Source organism: Macrotis lagotis, chromosome 1 (genome assembly GCF_037893015.1).
Source record: "Macrotis lagotis isolate mMagLag1 chromosome 1, bilby.v1.9.chrom.fasta, whole genome shotgun sequence".
Lineage (NCBI taxonomy): Eukaryota > Metazoa > Chordata > Mammalia > Peramelemorphia > Peramelidae > Macrotis > Macrotis lagotis.
The window spans coordinates 841,819,445-841,836,880 of record NC_133658.1 but is presented as its reverse complement, the minus strand read 5'-3'; the positions used below and the strand labels follow the sequence as shown (position 1 = coordinate 841,836,880).

The window sequence follows — 17,436 nt, the reverse complement described above, 5'->3', positions numbered from 1 at the left end:
ATCTGGTATCTTCCCCAGAACCAAATATAGAGACTCACATATACTAGGTACTTAGTAAAGCTATTAAACTGAAAGAACCAGAGGGTTGTTTCTCTAATTTGTATCAGCAGGATGATAATAATTAAATGGGACACAGAAAAGAAAGGAAAGGAGAAGGACCATTGAAAGTGTGAAGCTACAAAAGTATGAGATTTTGATGTTTGTTTTTTAATAGAATGTTAGCATGAAATCCCTGAGTAGAAACAACTTTTCATAATGAACACCCCATTTTTGATAACTGGATACTCTGAACTGAGTTATACCAAGGATGGAGATATAGAGAATTATCATTAGATCAGGTTGACCTAAGACTTTGCCTCATAGCATTGACATCTTGGAAAAAGATATACATATTTCCATCCTTTAGTAGTCTTCCATACCGTTATCCCTATAATTTGTTGTCTTCCAGCTGTACTCTGTCTTGGTCAGAATATATTGGAATAATGTGTTCAGGCTTGTCCACTTCATTTAAGAATGAATAGAGATAAACTGGCACAATTCTCTAAGATGATGTCTGAGATGGCCTGAGGACCATGCCATTCACAGGAGAGATTTTCCCTGGACTCAAAGAAGACAGAATTGCTACCTTCAAGAAACTGAATATCATGTGGAAGAGATGGTAAACTTGTATTGTAAAACCCAAAAATAGCAATGAGGGTAATTTGATGAAAGGAGTATTACAACTCAATGTAAAGAGAAACATCCTAATATTAGAAAGGCACAGAAGTGAAAATGTTGAATGAGGGTAGTTTCCATTCATTGGAGGGCATAGGGTGAATGAATGAATGAATGAATCATCACACTTTTTAATGTATTTATTGAGAGCTTACATATTTGAGGCACATGACACACTATGGGCTGTGGATAGAAACATAGACGAAAGATAATACCTGACCTCTGGAATTTATATCCCTAATAAGGACAGATGATATATACCAGGGAGTGGTGGTCAAGGAAGGGTGAAATTCAAAGGGATTTCATTTAATGGTGTTGATGCATCCTTTCCAGGTGATCCACAGAAAAAGAGTTTTAAGAACCATTTGGAAGCAGGTAGATATACTATAGAAGAGGGATTTTAAAGCTGAGATCTGTGAACTTGCTTTAAAAGTAAAATTTCAATAACCATTTCAATAAAAACTTGTTCGTTTTTTATTCTTATGTATTTTTTGATATTGTAAGAAAGGCTTCAAAGGCAAACTGCCAAAAGGAGAACTCTTGCTGTAGAGGATATTCCTCTTTAGGTTTGAGTTCAACCCAGTGACAGCTGAAGTTTCTTCCAAACTGGAAGAGTCTGTGGCCTTAGAGAACAAGAGATCTCATTCTGAATATTGTTTCTGTGAAGAGACTAATTGCTTTCATAGGAAAAATTATCTATCAATGCCCCAAAATGTGTTTGAATTATTCTTATACTTTAAAACAAATATTTTACCAAACATTAAATAAGTTCCTTCTATATGCAAAGTACTGTTCTAGGAGCTGGGGAGGGAGGAGATATGAAACAACAAAAACATTCATTCACACAAGTTAATTCTGAGAGAGAACAACTCCAGCATCAGCAACCAGCAAAAAGAACCCAGGCTGTAGCAGCTGTAGCCCTGGGCTCCCTAGGGACCTTTTACCTAGTTGAATCATATTCCAAACTAACATGTTTAGATGACAGAACAGTTCAAGTTTTCTGTTTTAGGTTTTAGCATTTAGTTCTATTTAAACTCAACTATCATATTGAACATTTCCTATTCTATAGACACTAATCTTGTTTTCTGTTATCAACAATCAAAAAATAAGCTTCAGAACTTTTATTCTCATTTATTTTTTCTGGAAGTGGTGGGGGGAAGACAAAAGCAATAGAGGTAATTCAGCCAGCTGGGAAAATAATACTGTCCTTGTAGTTTTTCATCACCAGGTCACTCTCCTGTCTGTGATACATGCTTTTCTCACTCTTACAGATAAGAGTTCATCCTCTTATGGAAATTTAAATTCTTAAAGCACTTTCTTTAGAATTAAAAAATAAAATAAAATTTTTGACTAAAAATGTATTTCTGTATTTTGTTTCACAACAGGAACTTTCTAAACAAATGTTAAAATAGTCCCCTTTGAAAGAGTATTCTGACACATTTATATTACAAGCTGCTAACTGAAAGGAACAATAATATTTAATTTTGATTTTATGGTACTAACATTAATTGGGGGGATTTGACCAGTTTTGGTGCCTCGCTTGCCTTGACAAAAGCAACAACAATGATAAATCCCACAATGGTGGTCTTTATATGAATTATTTAAAACTTATGGGACTTAAGTTGATTATTTCTGTTTTTGTGAAAAAATCTTATTCTCACCCTCAGTCTGAAGACTGAGGAATTTGACTCCCAGGTGGCACAGTACTAGATTATTGAACTTAGGTCAGAAAAACGAGGTTGAATTCTATCTTAGACTGTTTGCAGCTCTTAACCCCTTCTCAGTCTTAGTTTTTTTCATTTATAAAATGGAAATAATAATAGCCCTTACCTCATGGGATTTTTTGTGAGCAAATGAGATAGCATATGTAAAGTGTTTTGCAATGTACTTAATGAAGACTGTTTATTATTCATTATTATTATTATTATTATTATTATTATTATTATTATTATTATTATTATTGCAATTTAGCCAACATTTATTATGTGCCTATTAAATGAAAAGGAAGATGGTAGGTAGAAGTGGGAGATGGTGGGATAAGGTATGGGGAAGAAGGAAATATAATGTTTAAGTGAGACAAGGTCTTGATCCCAAGGAACTCCCATTCAGTGGGAGTATAGGCAAACACATGCATATCCTAAAATTAAGAAAAAATGAGGATAAACCCATTGGAAAGGCAAAAATAATAATTATCTTGGTATGGAACTTTAAAGTTTGCAGGATACTTAACCATAATTGCAAAAATCTTCAAATTAGGTGTCATAGCTACTAATAACCCCACTTCATACATGACAGTAAGAAAAGTTAAGAGATTTACAAGTGTCACACAGCCAGGAAGTGCTCTCTGAAGGAAGAATTCTCACTCAGTGCTTTTCAAGTTCAAGTCTAATGCAACTTGTACAAACCAGGGATTCTTGACTCTTAAGGGTCTAGAGATAAATTTCAGGTGCTTCATTAAATGTGAGAAAAAAATCTTCATGACAATATAATTCATTTCCTTTGTTATTCAATTATTTATTTTAAAAATTTAAAGATATTCTGGGAAAAGTCCATGACACCACAAAAAATTAAGAATTCCTGTACTAATATCCTACCTTTTTACAAAGTTTCCTTTTCCAAGAAAGGAAATTCCATTCTTAATGGAGAAGGAGATGATGATCAATGCAATACTGATTCTCAGAAGTCCCTGAAGAGGATGGCATTTCAGTTGATCCTTGAAAACTGGGTGACCTTCAATAAGGGAGGGTAGGAGGTATGTCATTCTAGAAGCAGGGAAATGTATGGACAAAGGTGTAGAGACCAGAAGGTGCAACACTTATTGGAACAAGCTTCTAATTAATCAATGAGTGGTCATCTAGACACTTTGCAATGAGAAGGATCCCAATTCCTTCCAAATAAGTTTATTATACTTTTATAGAATTCTAATAGTTGAGCAGCCTCTTTACAATTTTTATAAAGTGCACCTAGTTTATCTTTTGGATCCTAGATAAACAAATTTAATTTATTATCCACATGATAGTCTTTAAATATTTGAAGATACCTACCATCCCCTCCTTCTCCGATCTTCTTTTATCTGAGCTAAACATTTCCAATTCCTTCACCTTTCTGATTGCCCAATTCTGGTTTTCTCATTTATTAATGCACTTATCAGAACTAAATATAATAGCCTAGAAGAGGTGCTACCAGAGTATCACCTTACTCCTGGACATCATTCTATTCGTAATTAAGACTTAAATTGCATTCTTTTACTTGGCCACCAAATCACTCATCTTAAGCTTTACTCCACAAAAACCTCAGATTTGTTTATTCGAATCTTTTCCATCTTATACTTCAGAGACTGATTTTCTCTACAGTCTTTGAGTTGGTTATTAAGCACTCACTGTATATAAAACATTGTGGCTGATGCTGGAGAAGATATCATTATAGATATTATCCTTTCCCACAAAAAAAAATATACTCTAGGAATATACTCATCACCAATATTTCGAAGTTAATTGCATTGGTATCAGATGTTGGTATTTTAAGGGATTCCAATTCAAAATGTGTCAGTGGTGTGACACTGCTATCTCTGGCAAAAATAATTAAAGCTCTTCTAGGTTGTGCTGAAGGACCAATATCCAGAATAAGAGAAGTGACACACCTCTCTACTGTGTCCTAGCATGGCCACATTTGGAGAATTATATTCAATTTTGGTCATCATATTTTCAAAGGGCTATTGAAAAGTCAGAAAGTATTCAGTGGATGATGTCGCTGTGTATCTAGAGGACCTTGAGACATGGCAGAAAGGAAATAAATATTTATTAAGCACTTTCTATGTGCAAGCACTATGCTATGTGCTTCACAAAGATTACCTCATTTGAGCTGAACAACCCTAGATGGGTACTGTTATTATCCTCATTTTACAGATGGAGACAAAAGGAGTCAGAGGCAAGATGACTACCCAGTCACACAACTAATAAGTGCCTGAAGTTACATTTGCAGTAAAGTCTTCCGTATTCCCGAAAGACTCCTCTTCATGAGTTCAAATCCAACCTCAGACTCTTACTAGCTCTATGACCCTGGGCAAGTCACTTAATCTGTCGGTCTCAATTTCTCATCTATAAAATGATCTCTAGGAGGAAATGGCAAATCTTTACCTAGGAAACCCAATTGGAATCACAAAAAAATCTGACGAGGCTGAAAGGAACAAATTTCCTGGCCCCAGATTCAGGGTTTTTATTTTGTTAACAGCAATGGGATAAATAAACCTAACATAACTATGACTTAATATTTACTTATTAAGATCCTAAAGTCCAGATTCTAGGGGTCAAGGAACCTCAAAATTATCTTGGGACTCCAGTAGAGACCCTCTGATGGAGTACTCCATGGTACTTCAGCCCCACTCTGATCTAATTACAAGAAATAAGTTAAGGTTTAAAAGAAAAGATGTTGGGGTGGCTGGGTTTCCCAGTGGATAGAGCACCAGCCCTGGAGTCAGGAGTACCTGAGTTCAAATCTGGCCTCAGACATTTAATAATTACCTAGATGTGTGGCCTTGGGCAAGCCACTTAACCCCATTGCCTAGCAAAAACCTAAAAAAAAAAGAAAAAAGAAAAGGTGTTTCCTAAATAAAAGGTAAACATTAATCAAACACATACAGAGAATAAGGTATACAGAGCTATGAACTGGAGTCATGGTGTAAAGTGAAGGTTTTTTTCCCCCATTATCATCTTTCTCTTTATCTTCCCCTCTCTTTTAAAGCCAATAGAAGAGAGATTACTTCATAAATGATCCTCTTTTTCTGATCTTCTCTGCTTAGGGAACTGATCCTGTTTGCTGGAGTTTATCAAGTGAAGAATAACAAAAAATAATAATCAAATAAAAATAAATCCCACAGAGAGGTCCTTCTTTCTCCCCCTGTTTCCTACTAGGAAGCCCAGGAGTTCCAAGAGTAACACTCAGTCTTGGGTCTCTTAAGCATCCTTATCTTCATTTCTGAAGGGAGAATTTAGTCCACCTGATTCCTCCCCTTACTTCAATCTACAGGCATCTAGAACCCATTCAGGAAAAAAGCTACAATTTTTTGCAAGTACTTTTCCCCCCTCCTACTACAGCTCCCCCCTCCCTTAATTCCAAACAAATAGTACTCTTCCAATTCAATGAATTAGAAAGCTTTTACAGGTGTTTAAACCTGTAAAGTACAACTGTACTGGGAAAGATGGAGACAGAAATTTGACCCCCTAGAGGCTCCTACCTTTGAGTGCTTCATTCTAGTCCCTGAAACAAGTAACAACCCAGACAAAGCAGCTTATAATCAATCAATCAGTGGCATCACGTGTTTTGTCTTGTTTTGTCCCTTCAGGGCTTAGCAAAGTGCTAGATCCACACCAGTTGACTGATGGAATGTCTCTGCTTCTAGCCAAGAAAAGTCCTTAGGACAGGACTCTCTTGAAGGAGAAGAGGGAAAGTATTCCGTTGCGAATGGGTTTGGTCTTGACGCTATAGATGATGGGATTTAGCACAGGGGGCACGAAGAGGTAGGCACTGGACATGAGAGTGTGGGCAATAGGTGAGGCATGCTTGGCAGCCCTGTGCATCACAGACACTCCTATCATAGGGACATAGTATAGGAGAACAGCACAGATATGGGAGGCACAGGTATTGAGAGCTTTCAGTCTCCCTTCCTTCGAGGCAATCCCCAGTACAGTGCGAAGGATTAAGGCATAAGAGAACACTATGAGCAATGAGTCTAGCCCAAAGGAAGCCAGGACGATAGACAAGCCCAGGATGCTGTTGATGGTAGTATCGGCACAGGGTAGCTGGATCAGGTCTGAGTGAAGGCAGTAGGAATGGGAGAGGACATTGGCATGGCAGAAGGGCAGGTGCTGCAGTAGAAATGGCAGTGGGGCCATGAATGCCACACTCTTCAATGTGATGCCCAAACCCATGCTGACAATGCGGGGAAGGGTCAGAATGGTTGTATAACGCAGAGGGTTGTAGATGGCCACATAGCGATCATAACTCATAGCTAGTAGGACACCAGATTCCATGCAAGAGAAAGTGTGGATAAAGAACATCTGAGCCAGGCAACCTCCCAAGCTTATCTCATGGGCATCAAACCAGAGGATGCCCATTACAGTAGGCAATGTGGAGACAGAAACACCTACTTCAGTGATGGCCAGCATGGACAGGAATAGGTACATGGGCTCATGTAAAGAGGAGTCCACTGGCACTGCTGCCAGGATCAGGGTGTTGCCAACGATTGCTACCATGTACATGGCAAAGAAGGGAATGGAGAGCCAGCCATGTTGTGCTTCTAGGCCCGGGATTCCCGTCAGGAAAAAGGGTGAAGGAGAGAAGCTGACATTAGCCAGGACTCCCATGTTTCTGCCTGTCACTGGAAAAAACACCCCAAGCTTAGCTTCCAATAAGGACTATGGTCAATTTAGTCACATACCACTCCATACTACATAATCCCATAGAGGAAGGAATCCTGGAATCCTGAAGACATAAGTTCAAATTCTGCCTCTGAATCTAAGTGTCACCATGGGTACATTATTTAACCTTACTAAATTTCAGTTTCTTAATTTGTAAAATGAGGGTAATAGCTTTTATACTACATGAATCATAGTTATGAGATTGAAATGAAATAATATGCAGAAATCACCTTGCAAACTTTAAACTGAAATGAAATAGCATGCATAAGTCACTTTGGAAACATTAAAGCACAATAAATGTCAGTAGCTATGATATGATCTTTTATCATTAACATCAGCGTTATCATTATTATTTGTTGTTGTTGTTATTCCCATTGACTTGGGGGAATTTTATATATTTGCTTTTGTCCTAGGCTTTGGATTTCATCAGGATAATCAGCCCATAACATTTATGTAACACTACTATGTTCTAAACACTATACTAAGCACTAGGGATAACAAAGAAAGGCAAAAAAGAAAGTTCCTGCTTTCAACAATCCTTCTATTAATGCAGATTCACAACTATCCTGAAACTTTTCTTTCTTAGAGAGTTGCCTGGGAGCACTTTGAGGTCAAATCACTTGCCCAAGGTCATACAGGCACTTGGTGTCAGAGATGTAATCAGGTCTTCCAGACTCCAGGACTGGCCCTCTGTTCATCAAACCATGATGCCTCTCCCCTTGGGAGAACTCTCATTGTTCCTGAATCACACAACCATAAAATATTGAGGCTGGAAATAATCATTCAACCCAAAATATGGATTGTCAAAGCTAGAGGGTACTTAACATAGAACATGGAATATTAAGAGTTGAAAAGAATCTTAGAAATAATTATAACTAACTCCTTATAAATATAGAACATGAAACAAGTAATTAATCCAAGGTTAATACCAGACATGTCAGGGTTAGAATCATATGTAGAATTGAGGTTTATTGTCTCCAAGTTTTATTATACCAGACTTTTTTCTTACTTATTTCCTTACCTTATTCCCAGGCTTTGGGGGGGAAAAAAAAACCCCAGTCTGGTCAAGATCTAAGCACTTTGTTTCAATTATGTTAACATCTGAGAAGACCAAAAAAAACCCATTGTTACTTAATGAGCTTGACACATCCAAGAGACAGGGCATTGAATTTAGGGGTATCATGAAGTGGAGGTTGTTCTGACTCACCCAGAAGACAGTTGCAGATACAATTAGAACAGGATGTGAGCCTTCTGCTTAGAAATTTATGTTTTATATAATTCCATATATACTCCAACACACATAGCACACATACATATACACATTCAAATGCACAAACACACATACACTCACACAACACACACAAAGGCACATGCTTTGAATAACACCATCTCTGGTTCTCTCTCCATTCATTGTCCCTTCCATTCACTTATCCCTATGGGATGCTGATACAATTCAGCACCTGTCTCACTAGCTTAGCTAGGAGACTTTCAGTAACTGAAATACCTAAGTTCAAGGTAGAGAAGAATCATTGTTTAAAGAGAATCTGCTTTTCTAGGAAAAAGTAGAATAAGTTTGTTAAGGAAAGTCTCAGAAGTAAATTAAACTAAGAAAAAGAGCTCCAAAATTAAACACACTAGGGCCAGCTAGGTGCAGTAGATAAAGCACTGTCCCTGAAGTCAGAAGGACCTGAGTTCAAATGTAAACTCAGACACTTAAAAAAAAATTACCTAGCTGTGTGACCATAGGCAAGGCACTTAACCCCACTGCCTTGCAAAAAATAAAAAATAACAAAACAAAAATAAACATACTAACTTTAGAGATGTGTTATATTGTACTAAACATAGTCCTGTGCTGTATTTAAATTCCAAAGTCCTAGATTCAAATTCTGCCTTTGTGATTTACAAAGTGATGGTTAGACAAAGTAATTAACTTTTATGGATCTGTTTTGTTTTCTTATATATGTAAATTATGTTATAATTGAGATGTTTCCTCTTTCCCAATAACTCATAAACTTGTCAGTGACCACAACAAGCTCCTCAGTTAACCCCTGACTAGCACACATTCTCTCCCGTCCATTGATCTCTTGAATGTGTGTGTTTGTATGAGTAAAATCAGACAGAGTGGGAGCTAAAGAGTTATGACTAGATCAGACTGGATGCTATCAATGGCTCCTTTGGCTCACATTTTCAAAACTCTAGAACCCTCTTCTCCTGAAATCCCAGCACAGAGATTTTTCCATTACTCGAAAGTTGCCTCCTTCTTTGACACCATGGCCCTTGTTGAATCTAAAAATAAATAAATAAATAAATAAATAAATAAATGCTAAGCTTTCATCCTGGAAAGTCTAGGAGATGCCTATTAATTCACATCCTTCAAATAAATGACATTTATATGGTCAATTTCTAACAGACGAACGTACAGTAACTTTCTCCAATTCACATATGCTTACATAGGGACATGCAAGCAATATGCATAAATAAATAAATAAACCTTTTGGACACACACAAACATATAAATAAGTACACGGTTTTACAACACATTGTCACTCCTACTTTGATGGTGACAGATATACAGGGACTCACCCCCTTTAGAAGAACGGATTGATAGATAGAAAAATTATGGGTTAGGTCTTAAAGTGGCTGCCTGCTGAGGAAGCCTTGACTGAGAAACTGGGGGCAACAAATTGATAAAGTATTCTGAAAGACCTCCCCCAGGATAGGTCTCTATGACCATAGGCCCCTGTGTCTCTGAAGAACTGCTTAACTCTGCAAGTAGTGATGTGAATCTCAGTCCCCTTGGGGAAAGAGGATCAGAGATGATAATCCCAAAGATACCCATAGCAGTATCTACACATTCATACCACATATACAAATAATATCCTTAAAAGTATATACCCTGTGAACTAATGCAAGCTTTCTGGAGATCAATTTGGAATTGTACCCAAAAAACAAAAAAACAATGCATATACCCTTTAATCCAGTAATACTACTACTGGATCTATGTCCTGAACAGATCATAAAAAGGGGTAAAAATCCCACATGTACAAAACTATTCATAGCAGCTCTTTTTGTAATGGCAAAGAATTGGAAATCGAAGGAATTACTGAACAAATTGTAGTATATGTATTGATGGAACATTAATGTTCTATTGGAAATCAGGATGGATGGGATTTCAGAGAGGCCTGGAAAAACTTGCATGAAGTAATGTTGAGCAAAATGAGCAGAACTAGAAGAATATTTTATATATACTAACAACAACATGGGATGATGATCAACCTTTATGGACTTGATCATTTCATCATTTCTACAGTACAATAATTAAAGACAATTTTAAAAGACTCATGATGGAAAATACCATCCAATTCCATAAAAGGAATTGTGTAGTTTAAATGAAGACCAAATCTTAATATCTTCAATTTTTATAGTTGCCGTATGTATTATGTCATTTGTTTTTCTCTCTAATGTTTGTTTTCTTCCATTTGGATCTGATTCTTCTCTCACAACATGATCAATATGGATCTCTCTTTAGTATGGTTATAAATGTAAAGTCCATATCAGATTGCTTTCTTTCAGGAGGAGAGGGGTGGGCAGGAAGGGAGGGGGGGGGAATGTAAAACTCAAAACCTTGCAAAAAAAAGATTGGTAAAAACTACTATTGCATGTAGTTAGAAAAATAAATAAATAATTTTTTAAAATAAAAAGGGATATACTCATACATCATGTGCAGGAATGCATTTCTCTACCACTAACCCCCATCATCAGTTTCCCAAACTTGGGATCAGTTAGAACTCGTTCTCAGGGAAGAGTATGGAGAAAGAAAACAATATGGGTAAAGTAACATCTCTTTTGCATAAGTGTCAGTTCTATGGACCCAAGCCTAGGAAGCTTACAAATGGGAAAAGGACATTATTGCCACCACTACCTGCGGGGACTTACATTCTTCCTCCATTTTCCCCCTCAGGTTCTCCCTAAATGTCCCTCTTTTTCTACTTACCCTCCAGAGAAACCAGCTCTCTTCCCCTTCATTCCATTTAGCAATTGCTATTCTAGGTAATGCAATAGATAGAGCATCAGCCCTGGAGACCTAAAGATTGGAGTTCAAATTTGCTCTCAGACACTTGACACATACTAGCTGTAGGATCTTGGGAAAGTCACTTAAGCCTGACTGCCTCACATCCAGGACCATCTCCTGTTGTCTTGATCCATATCTGACCACTGGACCCAGATGCTTTAGAGGAGAAATTGAGGCATAGGAACCCCCCCCCTCACTCATATCCAATTCACTTGCTTGTTAAGTCATCACCTCCCTGAACTCATGGTCTTTTTTGAAACTGAAGGACAACCATTATCATTCTTTTTCTGATAATAGCACTCATGAGGATTCTCTGTGCATTAGAGGTAGAAGTACCTCTCAATTTTCCATTTTCCCTTTTCCATTAACTTGGAAATGACAATGATAAGATGTTATCTCACTCAAGCTTCATATCTTTGAATTGGGTTGTATTGAGGGGGTAGGGCAAGGAGGAGAGGTATGGGTGGGAGATAAGGAAAGCTCTTGCTACCTCTTCACTAATTATTGAGGTGGGAGAGGAGGCTGAGTAGTCACAGTTAAAAGCAAGGATACAAGGCAGTAATTTGAAAAATAGGAGAGGTAAGTGCAATTATGAAGGCTGGGAGAAAATTAGATTGAGTAAAGGGAGCGTACATAGGCCTCCAGGTAGCAGGGAATATGGAATAGTTAAAATCTCTAGTACCCTACATAATTTGATCCAAGTTGGATGGACTGAAGGGGTTAGCAAAAAAAAAAAAAAAGCACTTCTTTAAATGATCAGGGATATAATTCCACAGAAGAGTTTCCAACCAAAGAAAAGTTCAGTAGCATGACTATGGTTGACTGCTCCTGTTGCAGTTCTAGAGACTTTGATTAGTGTAAAAGCAGTCTAACTTATAATCAATCCTTCCTTTGTCTTGTCAATAGAGGCATCTCTAAAGACACAATTTAGTGGGGTAGTATAGACAGGGTTGGGACAAGGAGGTGTAATAGAATCATTCCCTAGAGAGTATTTCAACAACACCCCTCATTTTGTCCTTCCATCTACTTTCACTAGGTTTTTATTCAAGCTGTCACTAGTGTTTGGGATAGATTATATTTATTTATCTCTTCCTTCAGCTAGGTGACTCAGCAGATAGATTAACTAGAGACCCAGAAAGACTCAACTTCCTCAGACACACCCTAGTTAATCATTTTAAATACTATTTGTATCATTTCCTTACCAGTAAAATGAGCTAGAGAAGGAAATGGCAAACCAACCTAGTGTCTTTGCCAAGAATATTCCAAATGGGGCCACAAAAAAGTCTGAAGTGACTGAAAAATGACTAAACGAGTCAGAGGAAGAAGTTTTGTTTATTTTTTGTTTTGTTTTTATTTTATTTTGTCTTAAGAACAGGAAGCTTGATCATATTTATAGACAATGAAGAAAGGATTGAATAAAGCTAGATTGAAGATGAAATACAAGGGAAGAAAACTTACATAGTAATCATGGATTAAGGTGAAGAACCCAGAATTTTAGTTCAAATCCTAGTTCTCGTTCTTCTCATTTGAGTGACATTAGTAAACTTATTTCATCTCCTTGGTTTTAGTTTTCTCATCTATAGAATGAGAATGAAGAGTGCTTTTCTCCTGGACTTCATCATTGTCTCCAGAAACATATCAACCTTGAAACTGATTTTCTCAGAACTCTCTATCCCTGAAACTCCTCTGATTGAAGAATGTGGAGGGCTGACACAAAGGACATCCTCTACCATTAATGGAGGGCACTGAGGGTGTCACCTCATCATTTCCCACCATTATCTCTCCCTTCCCCATTTCTCAGCTAAGTTAAATTAAAAAAAAAAAAACTTTCAATGTTAGATTGCAAGCTTCTTGAGGGTAGGGACTGCTTTGTCTTTCTTTTTTTCTCTTTGTCCCAACAGTTCCTGTTACATAATAGACTTCACTTACTGATTGACTGACTGGCTGAATGACTTAGAAGATTGAACAAAACAATTTCTAAGGTCTCTCCCAGTTTAAAATCCTATGAATCACTGAAGATTTGTCAGTGAATAAGGTTGCAGGGACTTATGAGGGAATGTGATCAAAGTTACAAATGTGAGGACTATTTTTTAAAAAGAGATGGAATGCCTCATCCTCCAAGAAAGGAACAAGGGAAGAAACATAGATTTTAGCATAAAGAGAAAAGGAGATAACTGATGACATCAATCTTCTTAATAAAACAGAAGGCAAAAGTCATCTGTTGAGAGAGAGAGAGAGAGAGAGAGAGAGAGAGAGAGAGAGGAGTTATGGAGTTATAGTGGAATTAGGGGCTTGAATGGAGAATAAATTTGGCATACTTAATGTGAACAATCATAGAGTCAATCAGAAACAAATAAAATTGTCAAACAATAATGATAGCCCAGTTGAAGTTGAAAACAAGCCTTTAAAATATTTTTCTCTTCTTTTTGTTATTTTCAATATTCATTTTCCCTTTCTATTGTCCTCAGTTTCCCCATCAAAGCATTTAGTTGGCACAATGAATAGAGTGCTGTAGGACTTGGGGGCAAGAAGATCTAAGCACTTCAGGATTGGGGACTGGATTTGAGATTTCATTTGAATAGGGAATTCTCTTGACCAAGGCAATTTGCCACTTTTTTCTGCAATGCATGTTCTTAGGGAGTTTCTCAGAGCACTAAGATGTTAAGTGATTTGCCACAGGTCTCACACAAGCCCAGAGGAGGTACTTCAGCCCACCTCCCCAACTTCAAAATTGGCTCTCTATTCATTCTTTCTCAAGATTTCTAGACCTTTTAAAATTTTCAAAGTGCTTCCCAAATATTTTTATATTTGTTTCTCACAATAAAATCCTATCGAGTATCTAATATTAACCACACTTTATAATAAAGAACCTGAGACCCAAACACATTAAATGAATAACCTTTGGTCATGCAATTAGTAAAAGTCAAAATGATTTGACCACAGGTTTCTCATGACTTCTAACTCATTAATCTTTTCCACTATACCGTGATGCCTTTCAAAATTCCTAATTTATGGTAAAAATAATTAGCACTCACACTTAGAATTACTATCCCTAGTTCTCAAATGAGGAAACTTGAAGCTCAAAGGGGTTTGGGGGTTTGTCAATGATTCTCTCAGGTAATAAGCAAAAAAGTTAGGATTTGAACCAAAGTCCCTGACTTTATGGCCATTCTCTCTTCAATATATCTTGCTGCTTTTAAAATATCAATAACTAGATGAATTGCTTCAATTAGGGAATGTTTTTGTCATACAGGGAGTTTTGTCAGTTCTTTACTTCTCCCAAAGAATTATAATATTTCTCAAGGTCTTTTAAATCTGGGACAGAGACCTCAAAGAATGGAGACAGTCAAGGTCCCCTTTCTTAATATTTTCTTCACAGGTCAGGGATATGTTCCTTAAAGAAAGTCTGAAATTTAAAAATACTTTGAAGGACCAAGTAGGATCAAATGAATAATGAATTTACACATATAAGGGGTAGCATGATAGAAGTTTTTATTTCAAAATAAAATCATAATATCCTATAATTATTTGTATTTAATGTACAATTACATAGATTAGAGAAATTATAGTGAATTATAAACAATTATTTAAAAATTCCTTATCATAATTGATCTTGTTCTCTTGGGTTAATTGTGGTCCTACCAGTGTTGATTTCTAAAGTCTCTGTCTAGACATGTCTAGACTTTCTATGAACTCTAACCAGGAAAAGAGATTTACCTTGAGGTTCCCCCACTGGGTGAGTTAGAAAGGCCTTCCAGCTCCAAGAGAGCCTGTTACTGGTCTTTAGATTCTGAAAGACAGTAGACTACATACATTGCTTTTACTTCCTCTACTTTTCATTCACTCAATTCTCAATCCTTTGCGGTCTGGTTTCTAACTTCTTCAAATGACTAAAACTGTTCTTCAAAATTACTAATCAATTCCTCATTGCTAAATCTGATGATCTTTAAATTTAAAAAGAAATTTTCTCTATGTCATCTCCTGGATAGTCTATCCTGTTTTAGTGACACAACTTTCTTGATTTTCTTCTCACCTTTCAGATTACTTCCTAGTTTTGTTGTGGCATCATAATCTTTATAGTAACTCAATCTTTCAAGTCACCTTGGTTTGGTAAACAAGATATAATCTTCAATTCCTCACTCTCAGATACCCTACATAACTATCCAGATGACAAATCTTGTCTTCATTGCATCTTTTTGCAATCATCTTCCTACCAATTACATGGATGCTACTCCAATTCAAATCTTAATCATCTCTTGCCTGGACATTGTAATAGCCTCTTAATCACTTCAAGTCTCACCTGATTCCAATCTATCACAAGAGCTGCAAAAGTGGCCTTTTCTAATGTACATGTTATCTCCCCTTACAAGATTATAAGCTCCATGAGAACATTTAAAGTTTTGGTTTTATCTTTGTAAACCCAATACTTCACATTTTACCTGATGGGGAAACTGCATAAATATTTACTGATTGAAAAACAATCCACTTTCTGCCTCATCCTTTACAGGATTTAATTTTTTAAAGTGTGTATCATTGTTTCTCCTCCCTTCAACTGGAGAAGTTCAATTTGTAAAATCCGTTCTCATGTGCTTCCTCCTCTCCACTCATATTGGTCTTCTCTAGAATTCCACTAGACCTAAGATTTCTCTCTGTGATTGAATAGTACAGAGATCATACCTGTACACATTTTTCTTATTTCATTTTCACATGCCAAGGATAAGTCTTAACAATATACTCCCAACAACAATTTAGACCATTCATAACTTATTAGAGATTCAACTAAAATAGAGTACCTAGTCCAATATTGCCATATCTTGGAAGAACAAATTCAAAATTTCCCCATTTGAGAAATGAAATAATTAGATGTGGGTCCTTAAATTTTCTTCTAGATATAAAATAATTCTTTAAGTTCTTTGACCCTCCTTTTCCTTCTAGAAATAATGTAACCAATCTCCCCTTGACATAGTATCTAGGGTTGTGGAAAATGAATCTATATCTTCCCTATCTATTCATATCTCAATTTCATAAAAGTTGGGTTTAAGATTTTTGGAAGATTTTGAGAAATCCCCGGCGTATCTCCTTGGTCTTGACACTATAGATGATGGGATTGAGCATGGGTGGCACAAAGAGGTAGACATTTGACATCATGACATGGACTACAGGTGGGGCCTTTTTCCAGAAGCGGTGAATCATAGAGACAGCAATGATGGGCACATAAAAGGCAAGAACTGCACAGATGTGGGAAATGCATGTGTTGAGTGCTTTAAATCTCTGTTCCTGGGAGGCAATGGCTAATACAGCCTTTAGGATGAGGGCATAAGATAAGAGGATGAAGGTTGAGTCAACACCATAGGTAAAGATAACCACAAAAAGCCCATAGATGTTGTTGACATGGATGTCTCCACATGCAACCTTCATTAGGTCAGGATGGAGGCAGTAAGAATGGTGCAGGACATTGCCTTTGCAGAAAGGTAACCGTTTCACTAGGAAGGGGAAAGGGAAAAGTGTGACAAAGCTCTTTGCAAGGATGGTCAGACCCATGACCATGATACGGGTGTTAGTGAGGATAGTGGCATAACGTAGAGGGTTACAGATGGCCACAAAGCGGTCAAAGCTCATAGCCAGCAGGATACCAGATTCCATGAAAGAGAAAGTATGAATGAAGAACATCTGAGCCAGACAGGCATCGAAGCCAACCTCACGGTAGTTAAAGCAAAAAGTACCCAGCATGGTGGGCAATGTAGACAGGGAGACACCTAGGTCATTGAGGGAGAGCATGGACAAGAAGTAGTACATTGGCTGGTGCAGGGCAGTTTCTCTTATCACAAGGCCCAGGATGGCAAGGTTGCCCCCAATGGAAATGAAGTAGAGCAAGCAGAAGATGAGAGCTACCCATCCTTCTCCTGTCTCCAGGCCTGGGATGCCTGTTAGCTGCAACTTGGCTGGTTGGAAATGTGAGTCATTGAAACTCCACATAATAGGAAGAAGATATAGACCTCTTGGAATAGGGTGTCGTTTGGAGTTTTGTCCCAGCCTCACTGTCTTCCAATCCCTGTCTCCAGATACAAAAGGAGCACAGAATAGGCTGCAAAGTGACACAATACATAAAACACTGGTGGGGCCTAGAATCAGAAAGATCTGAGTTGAAATTCAGTCTCAGGCACTTAGAAGTTCTGTATCTCTGGGCAAATCATTTAATTTCTATATCAGTTTCCTCATCTATAAAATGTGGAT

The 17,436-nt window shown here is 37.3% G+C and overlaps 2 protein-coding genes across 2 annotated transcripts; both read right to left on the bottom strand.

Moving 5' to 3' along the window:
- Window positions 1-541: 541 nt before the first annotated feature.
- On the bottom strand, window positions 542-7,076 carry LOC141507854 (olfactory receptor 51I2-like). The gene is made up of 2 exons (XM_074215896.1): window positions 6,164-7,076; window positions 542-654 (listed from the first exon to the last, which is right to left on the bottom strand). Exons 1-2 carry the CDS (start codon window positions 7,074-7,076, stop codon window positions 542-544), a joined length of 1,026 nt encoding a protein of 341 aa, XP_074071997.1.
- A 9,163-nt stretch (window positions 7,077-16,239) lies between these two features.
- LOC141490113 (olfactory receptor 51I1-like) lies at window positions 16,240-17,178 on the bottom strand. Its single transcript, XM_074190373.1, has one exon. It carries the CDS (start codon window positions 17,176-17,178, stop codon window positions 16,240-16,242), a length of 939 nt encoding a protein of 312 aa, XP_074046474.1.
- Window positions 17,179-17,436: the final 258 nt, after the last annotated feature.